Source organism: Neophocaena asiaeorientalis, unplaced genomic scaffold, assembly GCF_003031525.2.
Source record: "Neophocaena asiaeorientalis asiaeorientalis breed wild unplaced genomic scaffold, Neophocaena_asiaeorientalis_V1.1 scaffold91, whole genome shotgun sequence".
In the NCBI taxonomy this organism is placed as follows: Eukaryota; Metazoa; Chordata; class Mammalia; order Artiodactyla; family Phocoenidae; genus Neophocaena; species Neophocaena asiaeorientalis.
This window is the reverse complement of record NW_020173198.1, coordinates 2,733,232-2,747,689: the sequence shown is the minus strand read 5'-3', so window position 1 is coordinate 2,747,689 and position 14,458 is coordinate 2,733,232. Positions and strand designations below refer to the sequence as shown.

Sequence of the window (14,458 nt, the reverse complement as noted above, 5' to 3'; positions counted from 1 at the left end):
ATAAATTCCTAGAAACAAACAATCTTCTAAGACTGAATCATGAAGAAATAGAAATTTTAAATAGACCAATTACTAGTAAGGAGATTGAAACAGTAATCAAAAATATTCCAACAAACAAAAGCCCAGGACCAGACGGCTTCACTGGTGAATTCTACAAAACACTCAAAGAAGATTTAATACCTAGTCTTTTCAAATGCTTCCAAAAAACTGAAGAGGAGGGAAACCTTCCAAACACATTTTATGAAGCCAGCATTACCCTGATACCAAAACTGGACAAGGACATCACCAAAAAAAAAAAAAAAAAACACAGGCCAATATCACTGATGAACATACATGCAGAAATTCTCAACAAAATATGAGCAAACCTAATCCAACAATACATTAAAAGTCTCATACACCATGAATAAGTGGGATTTATTCCAGGGATGCAAAGATGGTTCAATATCCACAAATCAATCAACATGATACAACAAAATGAAGAATACAAATCATATGATTATCTCAATAGATTTAAAAAATGGTTTTGACAAAATTCAACATTTACTTATGATAAAAATTCTCAACGTCGTTGGTATAGAGGGAACATACCTCAACATAATAAAGACCATATGTGACAAACTCACAGCTAACATCATACTCAGTGGTGAAAAGCTGAAAGTGTTTCCTCTAAGAGATCAGGAGCAAGACAAGGATGCACACTCTCACCACTTTCATTCAACATTGGAAGTCCTAGCCACAGCAATTAGGCAAGAAAAAGAAATAAAAATCATCCAAATCAGAACGGAAGAAATAAAACTCACTATTTGCAGATGACATGATACTATATATAGAAAACCGTAAAGACTCCATCAAAAAACTGTTATAACTAATAAATGAATTCAGTAAAACTGCAGGATACAAAATCAATATACAGAAATATGTGGCATTTCTATACGCTAATAATGAACTGTCAGAGAAGTAAAGAAAACAATCCCATTTACAATTGCATCAAAAAGAAACAATACCTAGGAATAAATTTAATCAAGGAGGTTAAAGACTTGTACACTGAAAGCTATAAGACACTGATGAAAGAAATTAAAGAAGACACACACACACAAAATGAAAGATATTCCTTGCTCATGGATTGGAAGAATTAATATTGTTAAAATGTCCATACCATACTATTAAAGCAATCTATAGATATAATGCAATCCTTATCAAAATTCCAGTGGTGTATTTCACAGAACTAGAACAAATAATTCTAAAATGTATATAGAGCCACAAAAGATCCCAAATAGCCAAAAGCATCAGCATCTTGAGAAAGAAGAACAAAGCTGGAGGTATCATGCTCCCTGATTTTAAATTATACTACATAGCTATAGTGATCAAAACAGTATGATACTGGCACAAAAAGAGACACACAGATCAATGGAATAGAATTGAGAGTCCAGAAATAAACCCATGCACATATAGACTATTAATCAACGACAAAGGAGCAAAGACATAGAATGGAGAAAGGACAGTCTCTTCAATAAATTGTGTTGGGAAAACTGGACAGCCACATGCAAAAGGATGGAACTAGACCACTATCTTACACCATACACAAAAATTAACTCAAAATGGATTAAAGACTTGAATCAGACCTGAAACCATAAAATTCCTAGAAGAAAACATAGGTAGTAACCTTATTGACATCAGCCTTAGAAATGTTTTTGTGGATCTGACTCCAAAAGCCAGAGAAACAAAAGCATAAATAAATAAATGGGACTACATCAAACAGAAAAGGTTATGTACAGTAAAGGAAACCATCCTCAAAATGAAAAGGCAACCTACCGAATGGGAGAAGATATTCGCAAATCATATATCTTTTAAGGGGTTAATATCCAAAATATATAAAGAACTCATAAAACTCAACAACAAAAAACAAACAAACAGATTTAAAAGTGGGAAGAGGGTCTGAATAGACATTTTTCCAAAGAAGACATACAGATGGCCGACGAGCACAAGAAAAGATGTTCTATATCACTAATTATCAGGGAGATGCAAATCAAAACCACAAGGCAATGTCCCATCACACCTGTTAGAATGGCTACTGTCAACAAGACAAGAAATAATACATGTTAGAGAGGATGTGGAGAAAAGGGAATTCTTGTACACTGTTGGCAAGATTGTAAATTGGTGCAGCCACTATGGAAAACAGTATGGAGATTCCTCAAAATATTAAGAATAGAACTGCTATATGACCCAGCTATACCACTTCCGGGTATTTATCTGAAGAACATGAAAACACTAATTTGAAAAGATATATGCACCCGCATGTTCATTGCAGCATTATTTACAAGAGACAAAATATGGAAAAAACCTAAGTGTCCACTGATGAATGAATAAAGAAGATGTGGTATATGTATATACATATATATATAGTATATATGTACATGGAATAATGTATGTACCGTGTAATACTTCTCAGCCGTAAAAAAGAATGAAATCCTGCCATTTGCAACAACATGGGCGGACCTTGAGGGTATTATGCTAAGTAAAATAAGTCAGACAGAGAAAGACAAATACCGATGACTTCACTAATATGTGGAATCTAATAAACAAAACAAACAAAATAAAACAAAGACAAATTTATAGATATGGAGAGCAGATTAGTGGCTACCAGAGGAGAAGGCAGCTGGGGTGTGGGTGAAATGAATGAAGGAGGCCAACTGCATGGCGATGGATGGGAGCTAGATTTATGGTGGTGATCACTTTGTAGTGTATACAGATGTTGAACCACAATGCTGTACACCTGGAAGTTATATGATTAAAAAAGAGAAAAGAAAAGAAAATGTGAGGTTTAAGTAACTTTCCTCGGGTCACACAGCCAATAAGGGTTAGAGCAGGATTTGAACCCAGGCAGTCCTGCTCCAGCATCCGTGCTTTGAACTGCTACCCTACAGTGCCCTGTTTCCCCAGCTGTCATCAACCACCTGCCCCAGAAGAGCTAGGCAATTCCAAACCTTCCTGGTAAACAGACCCAAAGAACCTCTGGGAGTTATGAGGTGATGGGCATTTTTCTAACTTGTCCATGTTCAGAAGACTTTGTCTCACTTTACTTTCCTTCCAGGCATTTCACTGCTTGGCTCAACACACATTAAGAACTGAGCCCCTGAGATTTCATGCTTGTTAAGCTGGTCGTGCTAAAAAGGAAAGTTGCTTAGAAATTTTAAATTACCCATTACATAGAGCCAAATCCCATAGCCATGCCCGTCAGGAAAGGTGGGGGCCAAGCCCTCCAACAGTGCTTGTAGAATGAATGACTGCCCACGATCCTCCCTGGGACTGGAATCTTGCTGTCACCATAATGGAGAGCCTGGAAATCCTTTTGTTAAACAAAGTATCTCATTGTAATGACATCTGCATTTTGGAAGTGTCTTTATCAGGGGTCAGTTAGCTACAGGTGAATGAAATCTCATTGGCCCAGTTTGAGCAGTAAAATGGGGTGTTATTTGAGAAGCTCTTGGACCCCCAAAGGCAGGAAGCATCACATGGGATTTGAAGGAGGAACCAGAAAGCCAGTAGGCACCGAAGAAGCTTCTCCCTGACTCTCCAGGGCTGCTGGGCCCTGCCTCTGCTTCTTTGCAGGTCCACTCTTCCTCACCCCTCCTCTGTGCACATGGCAGGAAATGGCTTCGCAGTCCAAAAGTGACAATTTCCCAGCTCTAGCTCCAGAATGCAATTCCAGAGTCTCAGGGCAGAAGCTGATTGGCTGGCATGGGTCAGGTGTCCACTCCTAGTCCAATCAGCTATGGCTAATGGGCTGTTCACCTCGAATAAACGTGGTTCTGTTGCATCTCACTACATGTTTTTTAATTCCCATTTTAATAGCAATTAATGCCTACCTTACAGTGGTGCCAGTGATTTTTATAAACTGAAGTTCAGAAGTTTGCAGTTCATATTAATCTCCACCAAAGAGTAGTTTTGAACCTTTAATCCCATCATCTCATACTGGTCCCTCCCAGACCATGAGGACTGCAGATTAAAGCAGTAACTTTCTGTTATCAGTTCAGCTTTGTTGGCAGGAATGTTGACAGACGGGACAAAGCACCAATCCCAGCAGTTGCCCAATTCCCAAAGTCTAATGAGTCATGTGTGACAGAGGGAAACGTGGGCCCCAGCCTGCTGTTTCATCTGAGAGGTCCAAGACAAAGTCTATGCCTCTCTGCTTTTAAAACCCAGGGCGTACGTACATCTCGGGGAGAATAGGTCAGAAAGCAGATGCAGGATGAAAGCCAAGGCCTGCCTTTCTTGCACACCCCGGCAGAGAAAGGCAGGCTGAGTCCCTGACACGTGACTTTTGGTGCATTCTCGGTTGCCCTTGCAGACCAACCCAGCCCATTCATTTCAGCCAGTGGAAATCAAATCACAGTAAACTGAGGTCATGACGATCCATATGGGAAGTTCCTTCTGCCAGATGTTAAGCCTCATGCCTGGAAGAAAGGATGGAAGGAACTCCTGGGGTCTTGTTAATGACAGCTGAGAAGGAGGGGAGAGGACAGGAGGTGCAGGAGAACTGACAGGTGGAGGGGGAGTCCCTCGGCGTCCAGCCCTGAGCACAGGGGGTACGTGATGGTGGCGCCAACCACCCGTCCCTTTACTGGCACACGTTTATTGAGCACTTCCAGGCACCAGGTTCTGTGCCAGGCCCTGGGATGCAGCAGGGAACAGGGCAGAAAAGGCCTCTCCAAGCAGGAGGGTGTCAAGAAGAGCCAGCGAAATGGGGCTCTGGGAGAAGAGCGTTCTCGCAGAGGGCACAGTAAGGGCAACGACTCTGAGGCAAGGAGAGACTCGTGTCCATGGAATGAAAGGCTGGCGTGGCTGGAGTGGGATGCTCGTGGAGAGAAGGGTGTGAGGCTAGGCTGGAGAAGTCAGCCGGGAGTTGGGGGTCCACACTCAGGGCCCTAGAGGCACGGTGAGGAGTTAGATTTTCTTTATTCTCAATGTAGTAGAGATAATGCCAATTAGAGGGGTTGATGACAAACTCCATTTTAGGTGCCCGGAGTTTGAAGTGACAGAGTGGACATGTCTGGACCGTCCAAGGGGTCTTTGGAATTGGAAGATGGTACCCCAGGAAGAGAGGCCAGAAGTTGGCTGATGTCAGCGAGCAGGGCCTGCATGGGAGCCAGGAGCTGGGTGAGGGCAGTGTTGGGAGAGGACGGCATGGAGCTGAGGGGTTTGGGCACCACCAGACTTAGAGTGCAGGGAGGAGTGGAAGGCGCCATGACACAGAGAGAGGAGACGTTGGCCGGGGAAGTGGAGAACCAGGAAGGGATGATGTCTCCTAAGCTGGTGGAGGGGGGCACTGCTGAGTGGAGGAGCTTTGCCTGGGATGTCAAGCAGGGAAGGAGAACTGAGAAAAGGTGTTGTACTTGGAGTCATTGTGTACTTGGAGAAAGTCACTTCAGTGGAGGGTTGTGGGAATTATAGAACTCTTATGGATGCCGGGAACAGAAAACCACAAAGGGATTGACTTCAGGTGCAGCTGGATCCAGGGGCTCAAATGATTGTCATCAGGACTCTCCATCTCTCAGCTCACGTTCCCCAGGTTAGCTTCATTCTCAGCCAGGCTCCCCACACACAGTGTAGCAAATGGCCTCCAACAACTCCACCCCTCCATCCTACCAGCTCAGCAGTGCCAACTTAAAGAGAGCCCCTCTCTCTCCCCATAGTTCCTTTCATGAGCCCAGCTTGGAAGGATACTGTCAGTGTTTTGCCTAATCTGCATGGACTGAAGGTGGGGAAAATCAGAATTTTGTTCCTAGGAGAAGTGGAGTCTGGGTAGGCAAAACAACAACTCTGCACACAGGAGCCAAGTTTCAGGGGGTTGAGAGAGGGTGATGGTGGTGAGAGAGGGCAGTGGTGATGAGGATGCCGTGTCTTCGGTGAAAGGAGGGAGAAAATAGGACGGTGGTGGGAGGGAGCCCCAAGATCAGGTCAGTTTCCTTTTTCTTTCAGCTAGGAGAGATTTATGAATGTCTGCAGACAGAGAGAGGGGAAGATGCCAGTGGGGAAGGAGTGATTGGAGATTCTGGAGAGAGGAGATAATTGACGGGGCCAGGCCCCCGAGGAGACAGGCAGAAAATGGAGTGCAGGGCGCAGCACGATATGAAAGGAGGAAAAACAGAATGTCAGTGTCATCAGCTGCTGTTTTTTCAGAATGACACCCTTACATGGCAGTTAGCCATGGCGTGGCCGTGAGGACCGGCCGCTGCTTAGATGCACACGCCGGGGCTTTAATATTCTACAAGCAGGAGAGCAGGGCCCTCAGAGCCATGCCTCCGAGGGCCAGGCCTGTGTTCTCCGCATGCCCCAGATGCAGCTTCGGCTCTTGGAGCCAGTTTAAGCACAAGTAGAAGTAAATTCCTTACCTTGTAATATACCTGGGTTGTTTGGTTTTTTAATAGAATTTGTCCCTGATTATAAAAATTACACATAGGGAACTCAGAAGATAAGGTGTCAAAGAAGAAAGTACAAGTCTTTCCTACTCACCACGCAGAAACGATGATATTAACATGTCGGGACATGCTGCCCACACTAGGAGAGGCCACATCTAAAATGGCCTATATGGCTCTTTTTTTTTTTTTTGCGGTACACGGGCCTCTCACTGTTACTGCCTCTCCCGTTGTGGAGTACAGGCTCCGGATGTGCAGCCTCAGCGGCCATGGCTCACGGGCCCAGCCGCTCCGCAGCATGTGGGATCTTCCCGGACCGGGGCACGAAGCCGTGTCTCCCGCATCGGCAGGCGGACTCTCAACCACTGCACCACCAGGGGAGCCCCCTGGCTCTTTTTTTTCCCATGTAACATTCTTTCACAAGCCTTCCGCCCGCTATTAGGCAGTCTTTGAAACACCCCGTTAGAGTCACGTGGCTGTGACAGCCTTCAGAGCAGACCCTGGGGTTGCTGACTCAGACTCCGCAGGCCGCAGCATCGCCCTGGGTCATGTGAGTTTCTGAAAAGGTTCTCACACAAGCAGAGAGTGTTCCCTTGATTTGCGTGGTAGTCGCATTCTTAGAAAATTCAGAGTACACCGAGATACACTGTGCTCTTTGTAAAACAACTAGGTTCCAGACTCGGGTGACCATAAACAATTTTTTTACCAACCTGAATGGTGCCTGAGACAGGAGAGCGTACTCTGTGCCTGGAACCATCCCCGGCAGTGAGGGACAGTCGCATCCCTGGTCCCACCCTTCAAGTGCCGGCAGGGCCAATAGTCACTGAGACAGCCAAGAGCATCGAACCACCCACTGGTTTCTAGAATTTCCCCCTGAGGGTGACCCCCACCCAGCTGAGAGCCACTGGGTGAAACGATCTCTAAGGGTCCCCACTTCCACACACGCCACTAATGGGGCTTCGCCTCTCCTGTGTCCTTCCTTCCAGAAGATGCCTGGTCCACCCGGACGCCACTGCGGCCCCAGTGGCACAGCAAGCAGGAACACACCTTATGTGAATCGTGGAACTCCCTCACCGTCTTTGACCACTCCCACCGGGGACGCATCTCCAACGTGGAGTTCCAAGGCGACATCCTGGATGAGTTCCTGCAGCAGCAGAAGAGCAGCCGGCACAGCGACCAGCCGCACCCCTGGAAGGAGGAGAAGCCGGAGCCCATGAAAGGACAGGAGCACGGCTCCCTAGAGGTAGATGACGGGGGTGACTTTAAAATCCCCGTCTTGCCTTATGGACAGCACTTAGTCGTCGATATCAAGTCCACGTGGGGGGACAGGCACTACGTTGGCCTTAACGGGATAGAAATATTCAGTTCCAAGGGAGAGCCGGTTCAAATTGTGAACATTCAAGCCGACCCCCCGGACATCAATATCTTACCGGCCTATGGGAAAGACCCCCGTGTGGTCACCAACCTTATCGACGGGGTGAATAGGACCCAGGACGACATGCATGTCTGGCTGGCCCCCTTCACGCCGGGCAAGTCCCACTCCATCTCCATTGATTTCGTGCAGCCTTGCCAAGTCGCCCTGATCAGGATCTGGAATTACAATAAATCGCGGATACACTCCTTCCGGGGTGTGAAGGACATCACGATGCTGTTAGATACACAGTGCATCTTTAAGGGAGAAATCGCCAAGGCCTCAGGCACCCTGGCGGGAGGTACGGTATGTCTGTAAGAAGGCTCTCGAAGCCCCTACCTGCTACTCGCTGAGGCTCTGAGGAAAAACTAAACTTAGTGGCTAGCCAGTGACAGACAGGTCTCTGTCCTTTCCAAGAGCTGGCCCGCTCCTCGCCTTTTGCTGCTGGGTGTGAAAGAGCCGACCTCATTGAAACGCCTCCCCTGGGTACCAGCCTTACTTAGCCTCCTAGGGCCTGAGCCTGATGAGTGCAAGTGAGTTATGGAGGGAGTGCTCTCAGGAGACCCTGTAGGGCAGGGAGGGGTGTAGGATATGGAAGGGTGGGGAGGAGAAGCTAGGCAAGGATATCGTTTCGGGGGAAGCCCAGCCTCAGCCTGATCCCAAGGGGAGCTCTGGAGTGTAAACTGCAGGGTCTGTCCTGCCTTAAGGCAAAGCAGCAGGGCTTTGGAACCCTCAGACTCCCCTGGTTGGGACGTAACTCCCACACCCTTCCAGGAAGGCCCCCTATAAGGATGGCAGAGGGTCTGGATGGGGTAGCAGCAGCAACAGCTACCGTGCCTCACCCACGCCTGAGAAACATCCCTTATTTCATGACAGACCACAGTGATTCTCATCAGATTAGGTGCCTTCATTAAATCTATGTGGTTCTTATGGTCCGTGAATTCCATTTGCAAATGCGTAAAGAAGAATAAGGCTCAGTTACTCAGATCAAGACCTGTTAGTGGTTTGGGACTTTCTAGCCCAAAGAGTGACGGGTTTAGGTTCCTGGTCTGCACATCACTGGGACGTGGGGTGAGCTGACTCTTCTGTCTTCCTGGTACCCCTTTCAGCTCCAGAGCACTTTGGAGACACGATCTTATTCACAACGGATGATGACATTCTTGAGGCCATCTTCTGTTCTGATGAGACGTTTGACTTGGACGTGGAGAGCCTGTGCAGCCTGCGGTGTGAGGAGGCGCTGAGGAGGCCCAGCACGGCCGACGGCCTGGGGGAGGAGAGGCCCTACACCCAGGCTGGCTCCTGGGCTGATGACCGGGTAGGACTGGAGGCCCAGCATGGCCGGCGGCTGGGGGGAGGAGAGGCCCTACACCTAGGCTGGCTCCTGGGCTGATGACCGGGTAGGACTGGAGGCGGGTGGGCGCCCCAGAGAGACTTCTCCTCCTGACTCAGAGTATACCAGGAGGAATGAAGATGGATCTCCTTTAAGCTGCTGGTACTCCTGTTTTGACATTTCCCATTTTGCTGCTTCATTTTTGTTCTGTAGGTCATATTTCATTCTCTAATTATTTTTTATTTTTTTTTAAACCAAAGTGAAGGAAGTATTCAAATTTTAATCAAAGCCAGGGGAAATCAGTTCTGTGTCATTTCTGTAATTTAGAGGTTGGCAGTCTCGGGAAGTTTTGCTTTGGGTTGCATTTTGATCACTCACTGTTGTTTTTGACGGAAGGGCTAGAAATGCTTTTAATAGGCGAACCTGAGAATTAAAAGAATGATGATCCTGCCAATCACTTCTTGGGCACATACCAGTGATCCAGGTGTGGAGCACCTTGTTGTCGTGCTTAACCCTCGTGACAGCCCTTGGAGTGGAGATGATTAATATCCCCGTTTAGGAAACCAAGGCTCAGACAGGCTAAGGGCCTTGCCCAAGGGCACATCTTGGGAGCATAACAAGGCTAGAACTTGAATGCAGGACTCCAAAGTCTGTGCTTTTAATGGACAAATTATCAAAAATGAAAGATGACCTTCAGGGCAAGGGTCAGCCCAAGTGAAGAGACACCAGGGTCTCCGGGGATGTTCTTCAGGCCATGGGAGAAAGAGGAGACGGTTAAAGAGGGTGGGGGGAAGAGTGGAAAGAACCAGGAACCAGGAACAAAAGGTTCGGACACAAGAAGGTCATGACCAAGGCAGTACAGTGACATGCCCCTGCCCCGCGCACTCAGACAGGCTAGCTCGTTGTTGACGGTTGTCCTGGTCTTTTCAAAGAAAGCCAGAAATCTGGATTGTTACGTAAAAATCTCCCCATTAAGAAATGTTGGCAACTAATCCATGATGTTTTCAACCCTCCTGCGGGCCACAAAACATGTCCGTGGTCTGGCTTTGCTGCGCAGGCCTCCAGCTGGGAGATGGCCTTGAGGCCTTTCATTCCCCCAACATTTTCCAAATGGCAAAGTCCCTGCTCAGGAGCTCTGATAGGATCTAGTCCTGGGAGGGGCAGGGAGGGATCACTCTCTCTGCCTTAAAGATAGGACCTCGAGCTCAGGGAGGCCCCGTCAGTGTCACACCCCTAGCAGGTGTCTGGGCTGGAGCCGCCCCACGCCCGCCTAGGTGTCCCGGGTCGGGTGCATCCACCAGGGGGCGTGGCAGGAGGCTCAGGGAGGGCAAGGCGCCAGGGAAGGCCGGAGGAGGCACGTGGGTTCCAGGGCAGCAGCTTTCCGGGAGGCCACTCAGTGTCAGGGGTTAACTTCTGGCAGACAACCTTCCTCTCCCTCTTCCCCATAGCCGGGCAGGGGCCTGGAGGGCCTGTCCCTAGAGGCTGGACTGAGGGGTCATCAGGGTGTCACTGGGTACCGAAACATCATCCCCACTAAAAACTCTAAGATCCAGACAAGCGACTTCACCTCTTTTTGCATCTCAGCTTTCCTGTCTGTGAAGTAGTACAGGCACTTCTACCCTGACTTACGGTGCAGAGATCTAATGAAAAGAGTTTACATAGAGACCCAAGAAGCAGGGTGTGGCAGCCCACCGTGTCTGTAGACCAAGGGTTCTTTATCTGCCTGCCCATGGGAATCACAGAGGAGGTTTTAAAAATGCAGATGCACAGGCCCCAGGGTTAAGAACCACTCTCTACGTTTGAATCCTTTCTTCTCCTTCCCTCCATCCCTCCCTCCCGATCTCTCTCCCTCCCCGCTTCCTCTAGTTCACTAGGTAAACTAGATAGGGCCCTTCCCTTTTCCAGAAAATCTAATCACCTGAGCTGGTTAGTGTCAAACTCCTCCCCTACAAGTAAGAACTTCTGGCAAGGACTCAGATGCACTCAGGGTTTCTGGGCCCGCCGTATTACCAGTCATAGAGCTCCCACCAGGGCAGAAAACACCGGAAAAGACACCGGGACTTACCTGGGGCACAGAGTGGGCATCTAGCTGGGAAGATGTCCAGTGAGCTGCATGGGTATCACTAAAATCACCCCCTTTCCCTCTGCTGCTCTCCAACCTGTGTGCAGACCACTGAACCAGAGCTGCCCCCCAGCCCCCCTGTTCCTGAAGTCACCACGCCAGAGCCGGGCATCTACCAGGGCATCTGTGAGTACCTTCTCTGGGGGCAGTGTCAGGGGAAGGAGGACCTTCACGGGTCGGGGGTGGGGAGGGAGTCATGGCCACTTGGGACGGGGTTTCCCGGGACAGTTGGGCAGGTTGTACCTTGGCACAGAGACACCAGGCCCCAGGATAAGTCAGGGCTGAAACCAGCCTGCATTGGCGACACTGGCCCGGGTAGGGCTGCATCCCTTCAGAAGAGGGGTCTTCCTGGCAGTGTGCCCTCCCAGAGGGGCACTTCTGCATTTCACACGCAGACATCTTACGTGTTAGCTGCAGCCCTGACCCGGGAGGCGGCAGTTGGAGCCCAGAAGTTATAGAGCAAGAAGACATAAGAGCCAGAGAGACTTGGGCATCTGTCAGTCAGGGGTTTGAGTTGCCCCTTCAAACTGGACCACAGAGCAGGTGCTGGAGCAGAGAAAGTCTGCATCCTCCTGGCTCTAGGGGGGGTGGGGCAGCAGGAGTACCGGCTCAGGTGCCAGGTCTTCTGAGAAGTCAGAGATCTGGATTTTTACATGAAATCTCCAGTTTTTTCAATGTTGGTGACTAATTTTACAGTATTTTAAAACACCCTATGAGCCAAACAAAACACGTGTGTTCGGCCAGCCGGCTGCTGGTCGGTGGCCTCTGAGCAGATCCCGTCTGGGTTTCGCTGTGTCTGTTCTTCTGTCTCCTCTGCCTGTGTGCCATTCCAGCCAGTTCCTCTCTTACTCCGCATACTTCCCACCAGCACCTCCGCCTGCATCCCAGGGAATCCTCAGGCCCAGCGTTGCGCTGTGATCTCTCCCACCAGTTCCCTGTTCACAAGGCTCTGGGGGTTTGCTTGCTGCTGCCTCCCCTCCTGCTCTTTCTCTTTCTTAAAATTTTTTCATTTTTAATTTTTGGCTGCGTTGGGTCTTCTTTGCTGCGCGCGGGCTTTCCTCTAGTGACGAGCAGGAGCTACTCTTCGTTGCGGTGCGCGGGCTTCTCACTGCGGGGGCTTCTCTTGTTGCAGAGCGTGGGCTCTAGGCACGCGGGCTCAGTAGTTGTGGCACACGGGCTCAGTAGTTGTGGCTCGTGGGCTCTAGAGTGCAGGCTCAGTAGTTGTGGCTCGTGGGCTCTAGAGCACAGGCTCAGTAGTTGTGGCTCGTGGGCTCTAGAGCGCAGGCTCAGTAGTTGTGGCGCATGACGGGCTTAATTGCTCCGCGGCATGTGGGGTCTTCCCAGACCAGGGCGCGAATCCATGTCCCCTGCATTGGCAGGCGGATTCTTAACCACTGCGCCACCAGGGAAGTCCCCCTCCTGCTCTTTCTTGCCCCCTCGCGCCTGTCATCTGCCTCCAGTTATCTTCTGAAAAGAAGAGACGTGCCATTGTCACGCCCCCTCCCCACCTCCCCACCGTTGTCTCCAGCTGAAGCCGGAATGTGTCAGAGTTTAGCCTCCTCCCCGCCCCACCTCCCCCTGCAGGCTTCTGTTCCCTGCTCTCCCTGCCCATTGAAAGGATGTGACTCTCGATTGGGTTCCCAAGAAGCAGCCTCTGAGATGGAGTTTACTGGGGCATGCTTTTGGGGGAGGGCAGGAAGCAGGGCTGGGCAGAGGGAGAACTGGGCCGCGGGGCAGTCGCAGCAAGGCCTCTGCCAGCTCCACGGGGAGCTGCAGAGTCCCCTGGAAGTTGCCCCTGAGTTGAGTAAGGGGGCTGGGCCTTTATACGCCTGTATTAGCATGCCACTGGATATGGGCTGGCGAGGGTCAAAGCCAGGGTTAGTCACAAGTGGGGGGACTCAGCTGTGGGCTGTCAGCTGTCAGCACTCCCAGCCACTGGAGGGATGAGCCCTTCAGCCCTGGGGATGGGAGGTGGGATCTGGGTGGTGCCCACACTGTCCTCCACTCCGCCTTCCTAAGGCCTTGCTGTAGTCCCACCCCATCCCCAGAAGCCTTCCCCACGGTGCCCACTGAGAATTCAGCTCTCCCTCCCTCACTCCAGAAGGACAAATTACCTCTTAGAAAAGACGAAGTCTTCCTTTGAATCCTCACAGCCCCTTACTTTCCAGAACTCTCTCTCAATTCCTTTGGGACTTTGGGACAACTGAGTAATTTAAAAGCCAACCTAATGTAGTCAGGAGCCTGGTTTGAGGCTTGGTTGTGTATCCCATTCAGGCACTGTGCTGGGGCTTTCCCTCCCTTATCTCACTCACAGCTCTTATTCTCCCCATTTTTCAGATTAGATTAGGAAACTGAGGCTCCGAGAAATTGAGAAAGCCACCCAAAGTCACACAGCTAGTGCAAGGCCAAGAACGGGACCAAGCATATCTGAATTCAAAGCCCAGGTCCTCACCACTCAACACACTCCCTGAGAGGCTGCCTCACCTCAGAGGTCTTTGGGAAGAGTCAGCATCCCCACAGAGCTGTAAGGTCCTGGAAGACAGCAGTCGTTTCTTGTTTAGTCTGGACTCCCCTAGGTTGGCCAGGATCCTGAGCGGCGGGGTCCGGGGGGAACAATGGAACTTGAATTCCAATTGAGTTACGCAAAAAAGAGCATTTCTTAGCTTATGCAACTAAAAAGATCAGGCGTTGCTAGTTTCCCCGTACTGCCGGATCCAGGTGTGCAAATGACGTCATCAGGCCTTGGCATCTCTCTGCATCTCTCTGCCCTATTTCTCACTCTCTTGTCCATCTCCCATTCAGACTCTGTCCACATGGGAGCCCCTAGAAGCTGTACCTGGTAATCCCAGGTAAAAGAACTTCTGCTTCCCAATTAAGTCCAACAGTTGTCCCAGAATTGTCTCCTCACCTGGCTTGGGTCACGTGCCCATCCTTAACTAATAATCACCGTGGCTCACCTTGGCAGGGAGCGGGGTGTGATGGAAAACACGGATTGGCCAGGCCTGGGTCAGAAGCCCATCTTTGGAGCCAAGGGTGAGGAGTCAGCTTCCCATAAAGTGCTTCAGAGGAGGTTAGAGTGCCATAACCAGAGGAATGGAGGAAGGAGGGAAGGAAGGAAGGAGGGAAGGAGGGAAGGAGGGAAGGAAGGAAGGAGGGAAGGAAGGAAGGAAGGAAGGAAG

The 14,458-nt window shown here is 49.6% G+C and overlaps 1 protein-coding gene across 4 annotated transcripts in view; it reads left to right on the top strand.

Moving 5' to 3' along the window:
• KATNIP (katanin interacting protein) overlaps positions 1-14,458 on the top strand; it is a 203,647-nt gene that overhangs the window by 166,401 nt on the left and 22,788 nt on the right. For 3 of the 4 annotated variants that reach the window (XM_024744311.1, XM_024744314.1, XM_024744313.1), the window contains 3 exons: positions 7,403-8,128; positions 8,937-9,142; positions 11,327-11,405. In XM_024744311.1, the coding sequence (XP_024600079.1) occupies positions 7,403-8,128; positions 8,937-9,142; positions 11,327-11,405 (1,011 nt within the window). The remainder of the gene's footprint in view (positions 1-7,402; positions 8,129-8,936; positions 9,143-11,326; positions 11,406-14,458) is intronic. The other variant, XM_024744312.1, reaches the window with a different exon arrangement.